This window comes from Mesoplodon densirostris, chromosome 17 (genome assembly GCF_025265405.1).
Source record: "Mesoplodon densirostris isolate mMesDen1 chromosome 17, mMesDen1 primary haplotype, whole genome shotgun sequence".
Lineage (NCBI taxonomy): Eukaryota > Metazoa > Chordata > Mammalia > Artiodactyla > Ziphiidae > Mesoplodon > Mesoplodon densirostris.
Genome location: NC_082677.1, coordinates 60,708,873 through 60,734,346, shown reverse-complemented (window position 1 = coordinate 60,734,346; position 25,474 = coordinate 60,708,873). Strand labels below are relative to the sequence as shown.

At 34.7% G+C, this 25,474-nt stretch overlaps 1 protein-coding gene across 1 annotated transcript in view; it reads right to left on the bottom strand.

The window, feature by feature from the left end:
* The window catches only part of GPC5 (glypican 5), a 1,328,413-nt gene that overhangs the window by 661,851 nt on the left and 641,088 nt on the right, over positions 1-25,474 (bottom strand). Inside the window, exon 7 of the mRNA XM_060080202.1 lies at positions 5,320-5,476. Within this exon, the coding sequence (XP_059936185.1) occupies positions 5,320-5,476 (157 nt within the window). The remainder of the gene's footprint in view (positions 1-5,319; positions 5,477-25,474) is intronic.

Here is a 25,474-nt window from a genome sequence, read left to right as displayed (position 1 = left end):
CATCAAGCAGGTAGCATGAGTCTCAATTATTTAGAAACCAAAATGGAAATGTATAATCAGAATAATATTCATAATGATCATATACTAATTAAAATATATTTATCTTAGATATATATTTATTTGTCTTTAGTATAATTTTCATAAGTAGTGTAAAAACTGTGGTAGATGACAATTTCAAAGTGTTCACAACTTTGAACATTGAACAGGATCAGGAAGTGTTTCCTTGTGCATTTCTCTGGTTTTATCATGACCCTTCAGTATTAGACACTTGCAAAACATAGATCAAAGTGTTCAGAGCTTCCCTGGTGGGGCAGTGGTTGAGAGTTTGCCTGCCGATGCAGGGGACATGGGTTCGTGCCCCGGTCCGGGAAGATCCCACATGCCGCGGAGCGGCTGGGCCCGTGATCCATGGCCATTGAGCCTGTGCTCCACAACGGGAGAGGCCACAACAGTGAGAGGCCCGTGTACCACACACAAACAAAAAAAGTGTTCAGTCATTATTCAAGATTACTTTCACTGTGTCACAAAGGGAAGAGTCTAAGTACATTTATAAAGATGATTTATTTTTAGCTTAACTGAATAAAGTAATGATAGCTGTTTAGTTATTTTCAGTACACTTTCTTACATTTGGGATAATTTATTAATGGTCTATTTATCAACACTTAGCAAAATAAGCTGAATACATTATTTTAATCAAATTGGATGAAACTTGAATTTTAGAAACTACTTTAATATATATATTTGGAACTGTTATTAATGTAAACAAATATTACATGCTTGCATTATATGTTTTACATAATTTATATTGGAAAGAAAAAATCACCAACTAGAGAACGTAAACTATTACAAAATGATTTGTACAAAATGAATAATTACATAGTTTTAGTTGTTCTGGAAAATAAAGATTTCATTATCTAAAGAAAATGCAACTTGTAGTACTTTTTTTCTTTTTGAGTTCTTCCTTAACCTCCATGTCTAGCTGAGATTTTGAAATAAAGGTGATTTATGGTGAAAATAAGTTTGAGGAAGCCAAGAATATCCACTTGCTCTATAATCCTGCATTATTAAATAAATCAGCACCTTTTATTTTTCAGTGGATAACAAAGTAACATTTTCATTTTACTATGCACATGGAATACACTATTCTCTTCCAAGGTCACTGTTAGTATCACACTATAGATACATTTGTTAGAGGCTGATCTAAGGTTCATTACTAAGTGACAAATCCAAAGCACAATATAAACAATAGTTCTATTTATTTTAGTCTATCAAAGATCAACCAAAAATTTTTTCTAGATCTAGTAACTTAATATTCCAATGTATTATCCTTTTATTTCCAAATAAATCTCATTTAAATTAAATACTTTCTGTTCTCATCAGCTTACTTCCTGATGTAACACATAGGGGAATTCTCTATAGCTGGAAAAGGCTATCTATCATATTATTATTGCTATTATGGTGCAGTAAGTGGCTTGTGGGACAGAAAGTAGGTGAGAATAGAGATGATAAAAGTTTGAGACTGAGTCCTGGCTTTCTCAAATATTTAGAATTTGAGATGAGGATGAGAACTTATAAAAGAGGAAGAGCAGCCAGGGAGATAAGAAGAAACGAATGGTAAACAGCCCTTCCCAGGAAAGACTTTCAGTGTCTTTCAGGACAGACTTTCAGGGGCCTCCTAGCATGCATTCCGGATGGCGATTCAGGAGGGCATAGGACTCAGAGTGCTGCATTGGGACCCATTTCATGACTGCTCTGCAGAGGTATGTTAAAAACACTATCGGGGAAAAAGTCATTTGAACACATTCTTAAAAACCTCTGTTGTCATTTACAGGCTTCTCAGTTAAAATAAAATTATGTTTAAAACTGCTAAAATGCTACATAGTATTGTACAACCAATGATGAATATGACAATAGACAGAGATTATCTCACACAATCTGAAGACTTAAAATCACCCTATTATTTTTGAATGTGTGGTGTCTGAACCAACTTGTGATCAAATTCATTTTGTCTGAGATTATTACTGTGAACCATCTTACCAAAATAAATTTGCTCATGGATTATATATTCTTTTAGTTAAAAGTGGAGTTACTGCAATTTAAATTATAACATCACATAAGAATTGCAAGCAGTGCTACTGCAGATTTTCAAAACTACATGTGGATAGTTTTGCTGTGGCCTCTCTTTAGTGGCACTTTGGTTTGTTTTATAACAGTTGAAGATAACAGAATTTGGGGATATTAGAATAGTCAAATAGTTGAAAAGTATTGATGGTAGTGAGAGTAGTTTTGCTCTGCATGGCTACAAGAACAGAACTTGTTTCTTCCACTGGCGTTTAAAACCTACCATCCCTTAGCTACTTTGAAAGGATGGCAAGTGTCCAGGATGAGGGGAAATGAAAGTTCAAAGCCATTCCAACCCTGCTATTCCAAGGTACTAGTGAAATAACCATACCTACATTTATGAGCCAAATTCGATGCAATAAAAATATAGAAAAAATTTTCTGTAATATTAGGATTTTTAAACCACTCTACTAAAGTAAGAAAGTATTTTCAGTTTCCTAAGAGTGAACAGTACATAGTACAGATGTTTTTTATTATAAATACATCAGTTCACATTTAAGCATATCCAACAGGTATGATATAAATAGAGATAGTTTTAAAAGCTAAATATTTGTAAATCATTTGATAACATCGTTGACAAAAACAAAATGATACCTAAGGGGTACATAAATAATTTGGTGGTAAAACATTGCACACTGAAATATATAAATCCCTCTTGTCTGAAATAAACATTAACCAAAACAGAAACAGAAAATCAGTTCAAGTGTTGGTCAGTAAGATATTTATCGACTTTGAACATTTGCATAAATGGAGCAAAATCATTAAATTTATAAGACACAGTATTACTATTATTCCTTTTAACTATATATGGCTATAAATAAAAACATACATGTATAACTATTTTTAATCAGACATTTTGAACTGACAAATGAACTATGTTCTACTTGTATTTTATAAAGAATAAACATAAGTGTAAGGAAGAAATAATGATGCATTTCAAATTTTTAACACAAATGACACCTTGATAAACTTTTTAGAGCACAATATTTTTAAGTCATTAAGACCACCTAAAACGATATCATAAAATGCTTTAGCAATATATCTAACCAGCCAAACACAGGTAAACTATTACAGTGCTTTATAAAAATAGAAATGTGACCTATGCTTTGCTACTTGCCATGTCCCTCTTTATTTCAGCAGGCTATCCACAGTAGGTTCCTAACCACTTATTAAAAATTGAAAGGCAACAGCTATAAACCCTTAGAAACATGATAGGTAACCCACTTACAGCAGATGTGGTTTTTTTTTTATTGTTTACCTGCAGTTGCTGAAAACCATCTATTTCTTACATTTCCCCAATTCTGATGGATAGTTGCTTGTACCATACCTGTCCATTTCAGCAGTAATTGAAAACACAGTTTTAAAGTAAAAAATTCATTCTTGTCACCTTGACAAGCATGGTTTTGTAAGAAAACTATTAGTAGTTGAATATCCTCCACCGTCTCTACTCTTCTTGTGAAATAAGCCGAAAGAGTTATCTATTAATACATAGAAAGTTCTTGAGCTTATAAATAACTTCAGGAGTGAAAAATCCCTATTAAAATGCTAATTCTACACACACACACACACACGCAATTTACAGAAAAAATTGTAACCTAAGGTGTTTGGATAATAATTTTTAATGCCTTAAAACCCTGCTAATATTCAAATGGAAAGGAAATTATGGTACATATAAATACTCAAGATCAAGTGAAAATAAAAGATTATTTAATATTATCCTAATAGATATGTATCATAATTCCAAAATACAATGGAAGGCATTTTAACTCTTAGTAAAAATGTTATTTTGCTAATGAAAACCCTTTTCCATTTGCTTTATCTTCCTTTATTTTTTTTGGCCTAAACAACAAAAGATAGAAAAACAAGAGAAATCAATCTGATAAATGATATTAGTACCAATAATAAGAGCACATATCCCTACTGCTCCTACATTAGCAGAAGATGTGTAATCTTCACTAGAAAATTGTGTTAATACATCAAAGAATTTTGTGGTCCTTTGTTCAATTGCTACTCCAGTGTATTAAACCCTGTCTATTTACTTTCTATGTTAAATTTATTACTGTTTCTAACAGGAAAACATGTACCTTTATATTGTCTTGATTTTGTACCTCCTCCAGCTTCCATTCCTTTAACCAATATATTTGCCTTACAAAACAAGATCCTAGAAGGAATGGGGTATTGATACTTGAAGCATTGGTAGTGTTCTAAATTTACTACAAGAGACCTGAAGAGTAAATGAATTCTTCTACCACCAAAGTCATGAAAAGACATTTCTAACAGGTCCAAAGCAGCCCTTTATGATTTAGAGGGAGACTATCAGACCAGCCTCCAGATAGGGCTGCACAGGTCCAGAAGATTACTTTATAAAGTAATTCCCTTTGGTATGACCTGAATTAAGTGAATAGTTGAAAGTTAGCTGCTCTGGGTACCTTAACTTTCACACTTCTTTCTCAGTTGATAACTTTGGTTGTCTTGCCTGTGTGAACATATACATGCACATAACAATGAAGAGCCTACCTTCCTCATTTTGTATGTGAAGACAAGGAAAGGAAATTCATCTGGTGATATTTTTGGTTGTCATTATTTGGTAGTTTTATCATTTGTAATAGTGACCAGTCCAGCAATACCAGAAATGGTTTTTAAACCCACATGATCAAAACAATGTGAATAATTGGTGAGATCTTTTTGGAAGAACCAGTTCATAGGAGTTAAACCCAAGTAGTTTCTCACCATAACTAACCATATATTTAACCAGTTTCTTTGTAATTTGAATATGAAAACCTAATAAAATTTATCTAATGGCATGATAATATAATACAATTGCAGAATGTTAGTATTTAGTAGGGCTCACACATCCTGGTTTCACCAAGATACATTTACTGCCCACCATACTAGCTATCTCACAACCTACAGACTATCCCACTTTAAAACTATGAATTCTCAGAATTGATGGTCATTCACTAGTTTTTCACAGAAAAATATCATTTCCATTTAAAGTCATTAGTTAAAAAGAAACAAAAACCCCAAGAATGCATGTCCTGAATAACTAAAAAAAAAAAAGGGTTTATTTTCACTTCCAATTCCTCTTACATTTTTCTGAATTCACTACCATTATTTCTTTATATTCATAATAATAATTTTCCTTAATTATGTCTCCAAATCCATGCTTCAGAAGTGGTGTTAGAATCATACACTTACAGTCTGTGATTTTCAGTGTCCTCTTGACTTCTCCACTTCCTGATCCCCTGCAACCATCTTCATCATCACAGTCCCCACTGACCGGTTCAGCCATGTCGCCACCACTGCCCATGTGAAGTTCCCACTTGCTGGGTTTGGGTGACCTACCCTGTAACAGCTAAATATGAATACCAAACACATTTATTAATAGAAAATTCAAATCATTTAAGAATGCTATTCAACAATATGTAGAAATTAGAACTATTTTCTTATGTGGATCCAGTGTTTTGATGTAGACACCTTACCACATCAAGTATGCAAGAAAGATCAAAAACTACTGAAATAATAATAAATAATGGGCAAGATCTTACAGCTGTAAAGAGCTACAGTCTGCCTATTAGCTCTGTGATACAGCTTTGGAAAATAAATAAAACCAGATCTTCATGCTCATGGATACTTTGGTTAGAGAATCCGCTGTTTAAGCAGGGTAAATCAAACTCCAGTACAACACAACCCCTTCTGCAGTGTATCGCCTGATAATATTGTACTGTTTTGTAAACCGACAGTCCAAAATTTCCCAAAAAGAAGAGTGCTATTCTTCCAGAAAAGATTCAGTGAAAGGAATATAGAATTCTGGACATGTACGTTTATAGTTTTATTTAAACTTCATGGATTAAATACTTAGACCAATGTACATGGCACAGAACTGAACCTTGGAACAAAAGACTTAGGTTCTACTTCCATTTATACGAATTACTTAAGAAATTTAACCAACTTTTTGTTCTTGGTTCTCAAGTATTTCATTTACTTTTATGAGCAAAATAGATGGACTAGACATTTCCCCCTATAGCATGGGGAAAATAATTTTTTTGAATAATATTGGACACGCCTAAACTCCTTTTCCAAAAGGTGATGTTATGAATAATAAACTATTTCACTTAAAGCTAAGACTGAGTAAAATGATCCAATATGTGACATTTACCCCTCTAAGGCAGTTTTGGAGGACACGTGACCAAGCGTGAGCACTAGAGGGCCCTGCCATATTGTGAATGAAATATATTGCAGCTGAACAGTTAATGGGCATTCAAATTTTCAGGGTGTTTTATGAAAGTATTAGGGTTGTTATTTCTTAGAGATTTTCCAGATAACAGTATTAATTAGCAGACAATAATCAAACACACAACTCAACGATGGCATTCTATATTGAAAAAAAAAAGAGCAATCTATCCTCGGTACACGTAAGACAAATATGTTTAGCATATAAAGAACACTAAGATTAAGCACCTGGACTTTGACAATTGATAAACTTTCAAAATTAAAAATAAAATTAGGTCACGAATTCTGAAATGTATTTTCTTAAAATTTATTTTCCTTGACAAAAGTGAAATGTTAAAACAATTTGACAATAATTTAAAAATTCTGATCAGGATTTATTTCTATTGATCAGCATTTCCCAAGTGTTAATAGGTGTTAAATTTTAAAAGAAGGCTTCTTCCATGGTCAAGTGAATTTGGGATTAAGTTAAACCAAACTTCTTATTGTGTTTAATGCACTGATATGTATGCTACTTCCTGTAGTGGGGTGTGGCAATGGGGAAATACAGATATGTAATAAAGCATATAAAAATTCAAAAATCTGAAAAAGGATAGGAAAAATAAATGTCATTATATTATAAAAATTATATTTAAATGTTCTATAAATTTTAATACAATAATACCATTTATCATTTGTTATTTAACATAATCATAAAGGGCTGGGACTCAGAGGTCCAACATACCAAGAATTAAATCCTGATTCTGACATATATTAATCATATGACATTGGACATTGGGCAAGTCCCTGAATAACTCAGCTCTTTCATAACTAAAATAAAGACAATAATATACCTGGATCATTGTTCTTATTATGAGAAAAATACCTAAACTATACTGCATGGTGTTGCCACATTAAAAATTAATATATTTTGCTAATTATTATCTTTGTTATTATATATTCTATTGCAATATTGCTTAAACACTCAGAACACAATAATTGAAAACTGATTTGATAAAGAATTCAATTACATGATTTACATTAAAATTTTTCGAAGTCGTAGCTTACACGTACAATAAAAGCCAAACCCTCTGATGATGTGTTATTCCTTTTGTCACTGACACTTTTTCCCAACGTTTTCCCATTTCAACTTTATTTCCCCCTTACTTTCCTAAGTATTCTTCCAATATTTTACTGGGACCTTAGTCAGAACAAGAAAGAATCTCACAAACAGCACCAACAATGTATAAGTCATGAAGATCCAGCTCAGTGAATGTGAACTCAGAAATGCAAAAAGAAAGATAGCACATGTAAAACAAAACTTACTGTTTTAGGTAACTGGTTTTGGTTGAAAGCAATTAAATGCATTAATTATCAGAGAATGATTCATTAGTTTATAGTGACTTGTAAAAATAATAGATGACACTAGAGAAAAAATATTTTTTAAAAAAATTAATATATTTACTACTTTTATCTTCTCCATCACTTCAGTGACACTCCAAGAAACAGCTAAGGCACACAAACATATTTTTAAGAAATAATACTATATAAAACCATATTTTAATTTAAACTATCTGTGGTGCAGCAGGATTATAAAATGGGCCCCAAGACTTCTTACTCAAATCCCTGGGACTGTGAATATGTCACTGTCACATCCATTGCATTACATGGCAAAAGGAGTTTCACGAATGATCAGCTTATCCAAATATATCCACGATCCCATCTGATCCATGCTTCCCGGTCCCCAGTGATCCCATCTCTCTCTGGTAGAGTCAACATCTCCATCTGCATCTCCTCTGCATGAGGATTCTGTTTTAAATACTCCCTATCTTACTTCTCAATCATCATACATCCACAAAAGTTCATTTTCATTCTCACAATTATATTAAAACTTAATTTGTGAAAATTCCCAATAAATTTCTAATCAACAAAAACAATGAGCTTTTTGCAGTTAAACCCTTATTCAAAATGCCACTTCGTTGGGACTAAACTATTCTGATTTCTTCTTAGTTTGATCATCTTTCTCCTCACTTCCAAAACAGTAAAAATGTTTCAGTTAATAATGTAAATCCCCTGTTCTTTCTTTTTAGTCTCTTTCTGGGAACCCATCCTAACAGATTGTGCTCTCACCTGTATACAGAGCACACTCAAGTCTTTATTTGCAGCCCTTGTTACTCTTTAGCTCACCAGTAAGCAGTAGTTAGATATAAAATGTACTCTACTACTTTGCATCTTAAAATAGAACAACTCACCTCCACTATTCAGGTATCATTACAACTTATCTCCCCGACTCCCTCATTGTGGGGGACACTGGTCTCTCCTGCCTACTACCACTATATTATTTTCCTCAAATCAGTATTTTCACCATGTCATTTCTCTGCCTTAGTGCTTTTTGTGACACTATACTGGTTTCAACATGTATCCAGCAGAGAAATATCAATCTGGATAGTTGAGTCACAGAAAGAAGTCCTGGGATGAAATGTTTGGGAAATTCATACTATGTCCCCTTCTTGAGATCTAGGAACTAAAGGCTCATGGGGAATCTTACAGTAAGTAATCTGTTTAGTTGAGATTCACCTTACATTTTCCAAATTAACATAAGCAAATTAGCCCCTCCCCTCACACAACAACCATTGACATACTTTGGAAATGAGTCCATAATGAAAAGTTCAAATTTAGCCTCCAGTCAAGGTCCCATAAAATATACTAATTAAAAAAAATTATATCTAAAGCAGCACCCCCCAGCACCCAAATTCCACTACACAGCAATTTGGTTTTCTTACAGAAATTGTGTGAATTTATATGTTTATAATTTTGCTTATGCTTGTTTTATGTTCTCTTCTTTATCACTATTATCATTATAAACAACATGACATGATATCACTAACTTAATTCTGTCTTTGAAGGAGGAAACCCATACCAGAGTAAAAATGTCTCCCTTCATCCTCATCCTGCCTTGGCTCTGAGTTTGTCCATATGTAAAGATGAGGACACTTTGAACATTTCAACCGATTCCCCTGTCATGGAGGGTAGAAAGTCGATCAGTACATACATATTTACAGAACTATTACAACATAGGAAAGGGCATGATTTTGAGTCCCAGCCACATATTAATTGTGTGCCTTTAAGCCAATCACTTAAGCCCATTAAAGCTCATTTTATTCTATTGAATAATAATCCAAAGGAAAGCATTTTATATACTATAAAGCACTGCACTCATTTACAGTGTTCTGTGCAAGACACTGCATCCATAAAATTGAGAAGCCTACAAAGTAAGGACAGAATAGAAAAAAAATTCAACATCTTTTAGAGTGTTCCTTTTTTCCTCAGCACCATGCAATTTGTGCAGTCAGCTGATTAGCTGAAAATAGTTTTGATGACTGATGCTTCCTGCTTATGTTTAATTGGTTTAGGAAGCTCATTAGGGATGCTATCTCAGAGGATGAATTTGGTGGGTAGAATATCTGATGACTCTGAGGCAAATGTATTTCTTTCAGCTGGTGAATTAATCTCTCAACAGACTCAATTTGCCTTTTACTAACTGTCTGGCAATATCCCATGGTTGCAATAGCCTTTCAAACACTTAGAATAAAATCTCGCTATAGATGGCTTACATACACATGTTTGTTGTGAAAGAGAAACATATTCATCACATTCAACAATCTTCACACATGAGAGCAATGGAATGTGCTTCAAAATCCTACATATAATGATACATCTCTAAAATATTCCCTCCATCCGTTTCCAATCTTTTACACAGATATACAAGAAGTAAATATGTGTTTAGAACATATTAGTTATCATATGTTCTAGTCATCTATTCAAACATAGACATGGTAAAAGATACTGTTTTACAATTTTGTGTTATTGATGGGTATATATGTTGGGTGGTAAAAATACAAATGCTGACAGAAAATTTCAAACCAGAAAAATGAGGCGTAGAAAAAAGTGTGCACTCATTTCATCATTAATAAAATATCTCTAAAGAATATATCTTAAGTAGAGAACAAAAAATTCTCTATGTATAAATACATGTTAATATGTACATATATATGAATTTAATTTCGTTATAAAAAACTGGTATCTGTACTTTCATACAATTCAAATAAAACCTATAAAGAAATGTATGGGAAATAGGAAAACAACAGAAGCTTATAACATTTAAAAATTGGAACTCTGATTCAAAATTCCTTATGACGTATTTTTTTAAATTTATCTTTGTAATAACATATTTAGATTAGACCTTTTTTTATAAAAAACCTCTTTATATAACTGCTCCCATTTTTTCTTGCAATTTAACTTCCCTTTCCTCAAACCTCCAATTCTGTTCCCATCTATACCCCAACCTACTCCTCCCTATTTTCACCTTCATCACTTAAACTTTTTCATCTTTTAAATGTTTTCCTTATAGTAAATTTTCCACTCTCTTTCAGACTTAGAAAATATTTTATCCACATAACCTAAATACCACAAATCTCCAGATTATATTAAAGATTATATTTTCAAAAGCAGTTAAACCTTTATAGGCTATTCTACCTAAAAAGCCAAGCACATTTTACAATATGTCATGTTATGTTAAGTTGACCAGACACGGAAGTCATTTCTGTCGGATTTCTTGTCAGTGTTTGCTTTAACTTTGAGCTTTCTGATCTCAGCTTCTGTTGTGCTGGTAATTTGAAAGGTCACTGTTCTGTGACATTTGGTTTATGCAATGCAGTCTGGTAATTTATAAAAGTCTTGTGATTTTGTAAATAGAATACTGAACTTAGGAAAGGCTTACTACATTCATTCTCTGGCCTCTTAAACTGTAAAGAAGTCATCTGTTCTTTTTCCCCTAAGAAAATTCTGTATATCTCCCTTCCACTGTGCCTGAACCTTACCTTCAACTCAAAATGTGGCCAGTTCCATTTTCTGAGCTGCCATAACAAAAGTGACCAGATAAGATTTATAATTAATGCGTGCCTTAGTCCAAACTTGAAACTAGACCTCACAGGATAGTTAAAACTAAAAGCTGGTGAGTTAAGTGCAGGAATAAAAGGAAACAGGCACATAACCTCAAATAAGACTCAGGAAAATTTTTGGCCCTAAAGAGGAAGTGTGCATGCCAAACATTATAAATTATCAAATGGCTTTTGTGAAATGTCTACGTCAAAACACTCCAAGGACCCAAAAAGAACTGGTGAAAAAGCAAAACAACCTTTCTTACAAGACAACCCCAGAGTTACTGTTGGAGACGTCTATGAAAACATCCATGCCAAGTCAGCTGGACGGGTCCAGAAGAGCAATAGAAGAGTAGGGGAAGATACAAGGACATTTGGGGAGGTAAGTAATGTAAAATGACCCTGAAGCAGGAGAAGAAGGGGAGAAGAAAAGTGGAGGTTATAAGTAAACTAAAAGCCCAAACCTGTTCAGTGGAATAACTAGATGTGCAATGAGAAATCCTGAGTCAATCATTTTATTATGGGGTGACATGATGTATACCAATTATACCACTGAAAATTTTTTAAAGTGTGAAAATTATTTTCTTGATGCCACTACTTCAAAGCTAATTTCTTAATTTTCAAGATCACTGCACGTTCACCAACACACGCACACACACGCACACAAAGCCACATATACATACTGTCACCCACCAATATTATAGGACAGAAACCATCATCCAGGTTTCTAGCTGACCCAGGCTTCATCTATGATTGAAATTAAAGGGCATTCTAAACAAGAATGAGCAGATATTAAATAATTTTATTATTTTGCATTCCTGAGGTACAGAATAAATTTATATTGTTCATGGTGTGGTTTATCATTGTGAAGTCATTTTTTAACATGTCAAAAGCCTGTATCTCTTTAACTAGGTCTTCATATGCATGGGGAGGATTTAAATATCCACCAAAATGATACAGACTCACATGGAAATTTGCCTCAAATGTGTAGTTACTTGTGCCCTGGATCACTTCAGGAAACTGCCTCTGCTTGGTATAGGTGTCACGGCAATTAAAGGTACAAGTAACTTACTGTTGAGAACACGTTTAACTATTTGGCTAGTTATCCTAGACCATCTTCCTGACATTACAGAGCCCAGCAAATGAATTTCTAAAATCAAGGATAGACCAAAACTGAACATCTACTGCTCTTGAGGAAAATAAGTGAAAGCATTCCAAAGCATAGAGGGATTGATTGAAGATGAATTCAACACAACTCAATATCATCTGGTGAATCAGGCTTCTATTCACCACACTCTACCATATCATAAAGGTAGTTTTACATGCATTTCCTAGTTAATGATGTAGATAGTATTAATTTTACATGTGTTAGCAGGTGAATGGTTTTCTTCCCTCAACCTACCTGCTAAATGTTCCCTCACTTGGTTTAGTCATAAAGAACAGAACTGTCAGTACCAGCATCTTAGTTATCTGTTCTGACAGGAAGACCAGGTCATTTTTACATGGTATACAAAAATTAACCCTTTCCATCATTAACCTAGATTTTTCCTTACCATTTCTTTTTTATTGCCTTAATGTGTTTCTGACAAGACTAGAAGATTTATATCATTCAACTGTTATGTGTTTTAATCATAGTCCTTTAATCATTTATCTGCATAAGACTGATGTCATAGAAAGAAAATAAAAAGGAAAGAAAGAAAAGGAAGGAAGAAAGAAGGATGATGTTAGTCACCATGTGTTGCCAATGTAAGGGCTCCCTGATTAGAAAAGATTATTATTTGTTAATTCATCACAATTTCCATCTCCTTTTTCAAAGAACTGTGGAGGATTGCAAATTCATTTAAAACCTGTTATTGGTAACCAATCTAGATTGCCTTCATTGGCCAGCTGTGCAGAATTCATTCTCCAACGTTTTATTAAAACATTCTAGGAAAGATTCCCTTAAAGTTTCCCAGTCTATGAAAGGTTTACTTCCAAAAGGAACTCATTCTGATCCAATTTAGTATGATACCCTTGTGTATACCAAATGGTTACGAGAGTTCTATCTTCATAAATGTCATTCTGGTTTTCACCTTTGCAATGAAGTTCCCTTAATCTAGCTTTCTTTACATAAACTATAAAAATATGGACAGAGATATACCAAGAGAGGATTAAGGGAATGTGATTTTACTAATATTCTAGAAGTAATTTGAGAAAAATTGTTAAAATTTGAGGCTGTGGTTGTCTTGGGGAGGGAGTAGGTGGGTATTCTAGGCCGAATTCCCATTAACTATTTACATGCGTGAAATTAAATCATGTAATCTTGCTGAGCCTAAATGTTTCAGCTGAAAAATGAAGAGGGTGAAAGATCCTAAATGTGTCTTAAAACTCCAGTTTTCAATTCTAACATGTTTCAAGCCATTCTAACATTTGGTTTAGAAATAGGTCTTACATCATCAAGGCTTATTGTAGTCCTCCTTGATATTCATTTGGGTTCTATTCTTGCACTCCTTTTTTCTGCTAGATTTATTTTTTTAAGTATACATTTACTATGGGTTAAATTGTGTTTCTGCAAAAATATATGTTGAAGCCCAAACCCCTAGTACCTCAGAATGTGACCTTATTTGGAAATAGGATCTTCACAGAGGTAATCAAGGTAAAATGAGGTAATTTGGGTGGGCCCTAATCTAATATAATTCGTGTCCTTATAAAAAGGGGAAATTTGAACACAGAGACAGACATGTTCAGAATGAAGGCTGTATGAAGAGAGAAGGAGAATTCCATGAAGGTGAAGGATTGGACTGATACACCTACAAGCCAAGGCATATGAAGGATTGCCAGCAAACCACTGGCAGCTAGGAGAGAGCCATATAACAGATAACCCTCACAGCCCTCAGAAGGAACCAACCTTGCTGACATCTGGAATTCAGATTTCTCTCCTCTAGAACTGTGACACAATAATTTTTGTTAAGCCACCCAGTCTGTGGTACCTTATTACCATAGTCCTAACAACTGAACACAAAATTACATACTAATTTATGCACTAAAAAGTGCATAAATGATAAATGTACAACTCCAAGAATGTTTCAACCTGACCTCAGCCACGTGACAACCACAATCATGACACACAACACTACCATCATCCCAGAAGCCTCTTTTATGCCTCAGTCATTTTCTTCTCCCAAAGATAACGCAAGTTTGACTTCCTTCACCACAGATTCACCTTTTTTTCTGAGGAGCTTTACATGAACTTAAGCACAGTCTGTGACACTATAGGTGTAGCAGCAGTTTATTAATTTAATTGCTGTGTTTTATTCTACTGTATCAGTGAAGCATACCTTTTCATTCTTCTGTTGGTGGGCAATCCTACAGTTTCGTGTGTCTGGACATAAAAAAAAGCATTGGTACGAAAATATTTTAAATGTCTCTTAGTATAAAGAGCCAGTCATATCTGCTGGTTATATACCTAAATGTGTAATCATTACATCATAGAGGTAGGTATCTGTTAAACCAAACTACATTTATTTATTATTTATTATTCTCCTTCTTAATATTAATGTATAATTTACTCATAATAGAATGTATAGCTCTTAAATATACAGCTCAATGTGTTCCCCCATAGGTCCACACACAAAAATACAACTCAGATTAAAAATATATCACAAGGACCCCAGAAATCTCATTGTCATCAGAGTCAATAACTGCAATCAAAAGGTAACTCCTATTCTGACCTCAGTTCACCTAGATTCATTTTGCCTGTTAATGAAATTCACAGAAATAGTGTCATGCACTATATAACCTGTTGCATATGGCTGTTTTTATTCAACATTATGTTTTAAACATTCATCACATTCTTATGTGTACCAATAGATCATTCTTTATTATTGTGCAGGGGAGGAAAAATATCATTTCCTTTTAAATTCTCAGCTAGAGCCCCTGTAACAAAAAACAGATTAACAAACAAACAAACAAACAAACAAAAACAAAACAGATTAAGAACAGAAAAACATACAAATTTTTTTAATAGAAGTTTTACATGACACAGTAGCCTTCGTTAGGAAGAAGCGGTTAAAGCTGAGCATTTTTATACTAGGCTTGTTGAGGACTGGAAAATAGTGATAGGACAAAAAGAGAAAATTTGATAGGACAAAAAAGGAAATGGGGTAAATGTAGTAAACTGGGAAAAATAGCAAGGCTTGGGCATTCAGACTCCCCTTGGCATCCCTCACTCCTATTTGGAGATAAGGATGCTCCTTTCCTGGGGTACAAGGAGGGAACCTCTCATATGAGGGTTTTATGACCTGCTTCACAGAAAGATCAGAAAATACTTCCTGTACCTGATGTATCTCAAATTTCTTTCTGCCAGGGTGACATAGTTTTGGTAGTGTATCCTGAATCCTGTCAATTGCAATATAGGTGTTCCATTTTACGAATTAGCAGCAATTTGTTGATTTATGTCGATGTAATTGGACAATTCATCTGCTTCTAATTTGGGGCTATGATAAATAATGTTGATCAAATATTCTTGTGCATGTCTTTTGATGGATTTAAGCATTCATTGATCTTGAGTATATAGCCAGGAGTGAAATTGTTGGGTCATAGGGTATATAAATATTTAGCCTTAGTAGATATTTCCAAACAGCTTTTCAATATAGTTGCTCAGATTTACATTCCTACCAGTAATATATGAGAGTCGCAGTTATTTCACGACTTCTGCAACACTTGGTATTATTGGTCATTTTAATCTTAGGTATTCTGTGGGAGTGCAGTGGTATTTTAGCATCATTTTAATTTGCATTTTACCAATGATTAATGATTTTCATATGATTTGGTTTTTTGGTATCCTCTAATATAAAAAGTGTCTTTTCAAGTCACTTGACCATGGGAAAAAAATAGATTATCTGTATTTTTCTAACTGATTTCTAAGAGTTCTTTACAAATTTTGGGTATGACTCTTTTGTTTTCATACTGTACTATTTTATTATTTTTATTTTCCCTTTCTACTTTTAGATGAATCATTTATTTTAATTTTTTCAGCTTATTAGAATACCTGCTACACCTTTTTGAATACACAAGGACTGTAATTATAATATTTATAATATATTATTACAGACTTATTACACCTCAAATAGTATTTTAACCACTTCTCCAACAATGAAAAAACCTTAAAACATTTCAACATTATTTAGTCATTCTCATTCTTTGTTGTCATACATTTTATTTCAACATATATTATAAATTCCAAAAGACATAGTTATTACATTTATGCCTACTTCTCATACCTATTTCATGGTAAATATTCCCTATAAGTTCCTTTTGTTTTAATATTTTTGTTAGATTTTGGCATCAATATTTGCTGCCTTCCCACAACAAACTGGGAAGTGTTCTGTTTTTTTGTTTTTTTCTTTTTTGCGTACATTTTCTGAAAGTGCTTGTGTAAGATTTGTCTTATTTACTCCTTAAGTTTTTGGAAGAATTTACCAGATAATCCATCTGTCCTGTGATTTTTTTGTGTGTGAGAAATGTGTTAATTATAGAAATAGTTTCCATAATAGATTCAGAGCTCACTGAGATTATCAAATTTTCCTCTTTTGCCAATATTTTAAGGTTGTTTTTCTATGAACTTCATTGCTTCCGCTAGTTTCATACTTCTATATGGAGTAACTTTTCCTTAGCCTGAAGAACTGAAGTATTTCTTATAGTTCAGGTCTCCTAGTCAAACATTCACTCAATATTTATTTGTCTAAATATATTTTATCATGCCTCATTTTTACGTATATTTTCATTGGTTTTGGAATTTTAGATGGCCATAATTTCACCCTCAGCATGTTAAAGATGTCATCCCACTGTCTTTAGTTTTTGTAGTTTTGTTGAAAATCTTATTTTTGCTGTTTTACTTGCTTTTAAGACTTTCCTTTTGTCTTACTTCAAGAGTTTGACTATGGTCTGCAAGTTGGACTATAGCTTTCTTTGTATCATGTTGCTTACATTTTGTTGATCTTTTTAAAAGTGGGTTGATATCCTTTATGGCTTTACAAATTTCTTCATCAATTGCTCTTCAAATACTGCTTCTTTCCTATTCTGTCTCAGTTGTCTTTGCTGGTCTCCAATTGCAGGTATATTAGGTATATTTTGGGTATATACAAATATATTAACTGTGACCCATGTCTCTTATGCTTTGTTCGGCTTTATCCAATCTCTTTGCTTCAGTTTAGATTCTTTGTGTGGCTCTTTCTTCAGGCTCCTTTCTTGTGTTTTATTGTATTTACTCTGATGTAAACTATTCAGTTAAGTTCAATTATTGTGCTTTTCACATTAGAATGTGAATTCAATTCTATATGAATTTTTACATATTTTTTCAAATTCCTCGCTAAATTTTTTCATATTGTCCATTTACCTTTATTTTATTGTCATATTAGCAATAGTGCTTCTGAATTTTTGTCAGATGAATTCAGAACTGCATCATCTATGGATCTGTGCCTATTGTCTGCTTTGTGTGTGTGTGTGTGTGTGTTAATTTGCCATTTCACATATCTAGGCATTTTTTTGGTTTCATGTTGGACATTGTATATAAAAGAACGATGACCCACAGCCAACATCATTCTCAATGGTGAAAAACTGAAACCATTTCCTCTAAGATCAGGAACAAGAAAAGGTTATCCACTCTCACCATGATTATTCAACATAGTTTTGGAAGTTTTAGCCATCAGAGAAGAAAAATAAATAAAAGGAATCCAAATTGAAAATGAAGAAGTAAAGCTGTCACTGTTTGCAGATGGCATGATACTATATAGAGAGAATCTTAAAGATGCTACCAGAAAACTACTAGAGCTAACCAATGAATTTGGTAAAGTAGCAGGATATAAAATTAATGCACAGAAATCACTTCCATTCCTATACACTAACAATGAAAAATCTGAAAGAGAATTTAAGGAAACACTCCCATTTACCATTGCAGCAAAAAGAATAAAATACCTAGGAAAAAACCTATGTAGAGGAGAAAAAAGACCTGTATGCAGAAAACTATAAGACACTGATGAAAGAAATTAAAGATGATACAAACAGATGGAGAGATATACCATGTTTTTGGATTGGAAGAATCAACATTGTGAAAATGGTTATACTACCCAAAGCAATCTACAGATTCAATGCAATCCCTATCAAACTACCACTGGCATTTTTCACAGAACCAGAACAAAAAATTTCACAGTTTGTATGGAAACACAAAAGACCCCGAATAGAAAAAGCCATTGTGAGAAAGAAAAATGGAGCTAGAGGAATCAGGCTCCCGGACTTCAGATTATACTACAAAGCTACAGTAATCAGGATAGTATGGTACTGGCACAAAAACAGAAATATAGATCAATGGAACAGGATAGAAAGCCCAGAGATAAACCCAAGCACATATGGTCACCTTATTTTTGATAAGGCAGGCAAGAATATACAATGGAGAAAAGACAGCCTCTTCAATAAGTGGTGCTGGGAAAACTGGACAGCTACATGAAAAAGAATGAAATTAGATCACTCCCTAACACCATACACAAAAATAAACTTAAAATGGATTAAGGACCTAAATGTAAGGCCAGACACTATCAAACTCTTAGAGGAAAACATAGGCAGAAGACCCTATTACATAAATCATAGCAAGATCCTTTTTGACCCACCTCTTAGAGAAATGGAAATAAAAACAAAAATAAACAAATAGGACCTCATGAAACTTCAAAGCTTTGCACAGCAAAGGAAAACATAAACAAGATGAAAAGACAACCCTCAAAACAGGAGAAAATATTTGCAAATGAAGCAACTGACAAAGGATTAATCTCCAAAATTTACAAGCAGCACATGCAGCTCAATATCAGAAAAACAAACAACCCAATCCAAAAATGGGCAGAAGACTTAAATAGACATTTCTCCAAAGAAGACATACAGATGGACAACAAACACATGAAAGGACACTGAACATCACTAATCATCAGAGAAATGCAAATCAAAACTACAGTGAGGTATCACTTCACACCGTTCAGAATGGCCAGCATCAAAAAATCTACAAACAATAAATGCTGGAGAAGGTGTGGAGAAAAGGGAACACTCTTGCACTGTTGGTGGGAATGTAGATTGATACAGCCACTATGGAAGACAGTATGGGGGTTCCTTAAAAAACTAAAAATAGAACTACCATATGATCCAGAAACCCCACTACTGGGCATATACCCTGAGAAAACCATAATTCAAAAATAGTCATGCAACCCAATGTCATTGCAGCTCTATTTACAATAGCTAGGACATGGGAACAACCTAAGTGTCCATTAACAGATGAATGGATAAAGAAGATGTGGCACATATATACAATGGAATATTACTCAGCCATAAAAAGAAATGAAATTGAGTTATTTGTAGTGAGGTGGATGGACCTAGAGTCTGTCATACAGAGTGATGTATATCAGAAAGAGAAAAGTAAATACTGTATGCTAACACATATATATGGAATCTAAAAAAAAAAGAAAACGTTCTGAATAACTTAGGGGCAGGACAGGAATAAAGACACAGATGTAAAGAATGGACTTGAGGACACAGGGAGGGGGAAGGGTAGCTGGGACTAAGTGAGAGAATGGCATGGACATATATACACTACCACATGTAAAACAGATAGCTAGTGGGAAGCAGCTGCATAGCACAGGGAGATCAGCTCGGTGCTTTGTGACCACCTAGAAGGGTGGGATAGGGAGGGTGGGAGGGAGGGAGACGCAAGAGGGAGGAGATATGGGGATATATGTATATGTATAGCTGATTCACTTTGTTATAAAGCAGAAACTAATACACCATTGTAAAGCAATGATACTCCAATAAAGATGCTTAAAAAAAAGAATGATGAAGTACTCAGATGATGTTAGGTTCAAGAGAATATACTCCCACTTTCCCCTATTATTTGGATAAGATAAGGAGTAGGCCATATTAATATAATTAGAGACAGAAATGGTTAGGAGTAGGTTGTATTGATAGCTTGGTAAGACTCTGTCACCTCTGGTTCATCCCTGTTTCTCAAACATGGACCACGTGGAATTCTGATTTAGAGCTGGATGAATCTGTTTCTACTTAGCCTTAAAATTCTGTTGGATATTAGGTTCTAACTTTCAGAAATATTGAGCTTAGCTATTTAGCATCTTGCACCGTGCAACTGTAAAAGCCGAAAAATATCTGGGAGGGGTAGGGTCTGTCCATGTGTTTGAGTTATTCCCCCTCCCTTTCAATTATTTTATCTCTCAATCACTATGAGATCCTGGAAGATTTCTGGCATTTGAATCTTCTGGCATAGTCCCTCATTCTTGCATACAGCACAAGAACTCAGCAAATATGCCATCGGGAAAATGACTCACGTGTTCCATTACTTACTTTACCCCCAGATAAGCTGGGCCAGGCCCAATTCTAAGCCCCCAGCCACAATCAGAAAAGGCACTCAGAAATAAACATTGCCAACACTCAAGCCCACAATGGGAGGTTTCTCCAACCCATAGATTTTAGTTTTTCTTGTTCTTTTTTTTGTCCTAGCTTTCTATTTTTACAATTATAATTTTGTAATTTATCTGGTTTCTAATTGCCATAGTTCTGTTGGCCTATTCTAATGCATACAACATAGTTGGCACTCAACTTGTCTGTAATACTTTATGTTTAATCATGTAGTCTTTCTTTAATTTCTTCCCCCAAAGCATCTTAATAGTCATAAAGTTATGCATTTCATGCAATTTTTGCAGAGCTGAATAATTCTAAGTCATGTTATCTTTGTTTATAGGCTTCTCTTGGAAATCAAAGGACTACCCTAAATTGCTTCTTAAAAATAAACCTGGTCAATAAAAATGTTAAATCGCTGTTCCAGAGAGAGGTCTTTTTCATGGGACTCTGAACCCGGACAAAAATATAAAAATAGAAACGTCTTGTTATTATAACGACCACTTGGGTATGTTATTTGGATCCCTACTGCCTCACCTTGAGAACCTGACCTACAGGTGTACAGAAATGCAGCCAGAGCAATGGAGGGGCAGTAGATTTCAACCAACATGTGCTGACGAAGCAGCTTGGAATAGAACAATGTACCTTGATTTTAGGTCAGTTGGCTTAATGTAACTCAAGTATGAGATACATAAAGCCTTTATGTCCCTCGAGAGAGCTCTGTAATGACATAGGTGTTACCGGAGAAATGATCAGAAATGTTACTATTGACCACCCTCTCTAAGTGGTACTGAGTGAGTAATTTACTTTGACTTATAAGACTCAGCTTAAAGGAGGGAGAAAACAACAAACAAATAAACAATATTGGAGTGAATGACAGAGAGGGATACCAGCATCTATCATCAAAAGACCAAGAGAGGGCTTCCCTGGTGGTGCAGTGGTTGAGAGTCCGCCTGCCGATGCAGAGGACACCGGTTCATGCCCCGGTCCGGGAGGATCCCACATGCTGCGGAGTGGCTGGGCCCGCGAGCCACGGCCGCTGAGCCTGCGCGTCCGGCGCCTGTGCTCCGCAACCGGAGAGGCCACAACAGTGAGAGGCCCGCGTACTGCAAAAAAAAAAAAAAAAAAAAAAAAAGACCCAGAGAAAAGACAAGACTTGGGTAGAACAGAGTGAGTCAATATTCAGTAGACTTTTAAAAAAGATAAATATTAAAGGAGAAGAAGATTGATCTCCCTTTCCCTGGAGCAGTAAAGAAACCATCAAATGGAGCATGGGTATATGAAGACCTTAGTATTTAAGCATTCAGTTTTGTTCCATCACAAAGTGGAAATTTTGCTGGAGACTCAAATTAGCCCAATAATTTCCTGGCCTGAAGGATACTGTCACAAAGATACTGTTTTGCAGTGCTCTTGAGGGTATTTGTGTTTTGCCCATGTTAAAATGACAAAAATAGCTTTTTATTATTGTATAAATAATTCATTCTCATAAAATTTTAGGCCATAGAGAAAACCTGCAGTTCAATAAAAACTTTATCCTTTCCAATTTTGAATGTCCATCACAGTGCTTTTACCACAGTGTTTACCTGGCATTTTGCCCATGTTCCTGTACCAGGTGAGCATCACTGAAACCTATTTCGCTGGATCTGTTATTCCAGATCCATGCCTGGTACTCAGATGCTTAGTTCTGGTCTGCTGATTCAAGAATAGGAATATTGAACCCTGAGCACTGTTAAGTATGATTCTGGTTATTGAGCCCTATTTAGCAGTTCTATTAGTAGATAATTTAAACAACAAAAAGAGCCTGGCAACTTAAAAAAAAATCACTGTTTTACCTGTTATAACTTAATTTCATGCTATAAAAGCTAACATTTTCATTTATAAAACAAGTAGTATCCTTGGATATACATGCCAGAGACAGTGTGTGGACTGTATGTTTTCATGCAAACTGGCTTCCCTTTAATGCTGCTCTTATTTCCTGAGTCTTTGCTCTCTCTTCCATGCACTCAGAGTCATATCAATGTTTAGCTGTTCACCCAGGTTTTCCTAGAAGTATGAAATTTCCCCTTCCTTCAATCATAATCTTTTCTCAACTAATATCGTTATCCCTCTGTGTGGCTAATTCTATCTAAGCATTAGGGAAAAGAATATGACCACCTGATTAAACCACTTTACTTAAGGGTTGGGTGGAAAGAAGACTCATCCCTTCAAAATGCACTGAAATACAATGGGAGGAGATGGCCAGTTCAGAGCCACCTACCAGCACTGAGCTCCCTTCTGTATTGTCAGTTACAGCTCCAAACCAGTAGGGTACTGAGAGGAGGAGTGTGTGTGTGTATGTGCCTCTGTGTGTGTGTGTGTGTGTGATCATCTGTGACTGTGTATGCAAGTGCATGTATGTGTGTGGGTATGTGTGATGGCAGCTGTTTGAAGGCAGTCCTCTCAAGACTTGACAGGGAAGGATTCATTTCCAAGTTCACTCACGTGGTTGTTGGCAAGATTTAGTTCCTTGTGAGTTGTTGGGCTGAGGACTCACTTGGTTCCTTGAAACATGAGTTTCTCCATAAAGCATCTCACAACAAGGCAGCTCCCTTTACCACCACAAGCAAGCAAGAGGCCAGGAGAGAGTGCCAGCAAGAGGGGAAGAGGGTCGGCCAGATGCAAGTCATAGTGATTAGGCTTTTGTAGCCTAATCACAGTAGTAAAATCCAATTACTATTGCTGTATTTTGTTCATTAGAAGCAAAGCATTAGGTCCAGCCCACACTCAAGGAGAGGGGATCACACAAGGGCATGGGTGCTAGGATGCGGAATCACTGGGAGATACATCAGAAATGATGAGGCCTTGTCAGGTAATGACCACTTTTGTCTCCCACTCTTACGTTATTTTTCTTCTTAAAATACTTCAGTGAAGCTCTATCACTTAGAGCAATGGTCTCTACAGTTTTCTTATACCACCCTTCATCTCCAGAGTTATCCTGGGAAATGCAGCACTTTTTCCTCGCCCTTGGCACCTGACTGGCACATGATTCACACATACAGTGGAGACCCTCTATGTGTTTGCTTATGCCAGATTCTCCAGAATCTGTATAATGCTGACATGCATGTGACTATTCTTACTCATTCTACAGAACCGTTTATTTTCCACTTTCCCCTTTCTCACTGTCAAGAATGTTGATTGCTTTCTACACCTAATCTCTGCTTCTCTTCCCCACCTGGGCTTCTGGAACAACACAACTCCTGCTTACTCTTTTCTTTCTTCTCCTCTTTGGATGTCATTTTCTCCATTCCTGTGTAATTTCAAGTAAAAGGGGCTTCTTCTAAACATTTTCTACCAATGAGTGGTCCTGAACAAAGTTACTTGATTCCTCAAGTCAGTTGTGAGATTCAGCTTTTTTCAGTTATCATTTTTCTTAGCTGAGTTTAAGAATGATTCTGTGCTGAAGGGAACTTTCTTTTCCATTATGTACAGAGTGAGATGGAAGGCCTGATCATTCTGAAAGACTGTTCTAAGAATTACTGAGGTTTTATTGCATGAACAGTTTCTATCATTCTTTGGATGCTTATTTATATCGTGTATCTTTTCCTTTGAGATTTCAATTTTGATAAATGTTTTTATTTATTAAGACACCATGTTCTAGGAACTAGATAAACAAAGTTAAATAACAATAAAAACCTAGACTTTGAGGATTTCCAGTGTCATTATTGTAACCCTATGTGAATACAATATCATTCACCTTTAAACATAATCATTTGAAAGATGTTCAACGAAGAAATACGACTTTTTTGAAAAAGGTATCAACAGAGTTTATTTAAAACAAAATTAAGAAAACAATATTCAGTAATTTATGTTTTGAATTCACTTTTAAGGGCCTCTATTTCTTAAGTATATGTTTAGAAGGCAGATGAATGAATTTTAATCATTTTTAGTCATAGGAAAGCATAGAGTTTCATAAGTTTTGTCACTAAACTTTCCTGACCTTTATATATTCAGTTTTTTCCTCTAGTTTACAATCTGACTGAACTGTAAAGGTATAACCATTAACCAATCAAAATGAACACTAAAAGGTCAGTGCATCACATATTACAGTTGCTTTTCAAAAAAATGTGTAAGGCATTCAAATTCTGGCACATTTGTGCAAGTCCAAACTTGTAAAATAAATCTATGGTGACATAAATGAGACCCAGGCTCCTGGTAAAACTTGTTATAAACATGAGAAGAAAGTTCAACTTCCTGGCCTTTTGTTTTTTATTTTCATATTTTAAAGTTAGTCTCCAAAAGCCTAGTAAGCTAGGCACAGAAATGACATGAAGTCAACAGTGTTATGGATGTAATAAAATATAACAACCTTGCAAATATTTTCCAGGTTGCAAATTTTAAATTAAGAACTTCCTTAGATTTACAAATTAGCTCATGCACTTATTTGGGAACGATTTGTGGGTTTTAATAATTTCCTTATGGCAGCTAACCATTTTATCAGTTATTTGTATATAATGATAATTATAAGAGAACATTTTGGTCTCAACAAATTATCATAAATTATTTCAGTGTGTGCTACAAAGAAGACCAGCATCAAAGGTAAATATTACTTCTCCGCACAGTCAACTTGACTGGAGCATGTATTCTAAGTAGTTTGCACTTTCAGTGTGTAAGGCAGAATAAGGAAATAATCTGTGTGTTTTAAAACATTTTTAAAAATTGTTTTACTTGTTGCCAATATGTTTTAACCATTCTGAAGAGAGGGGTGAAAAAAGGCCTGGCCTTTTTAGGAACATATGTAAGGA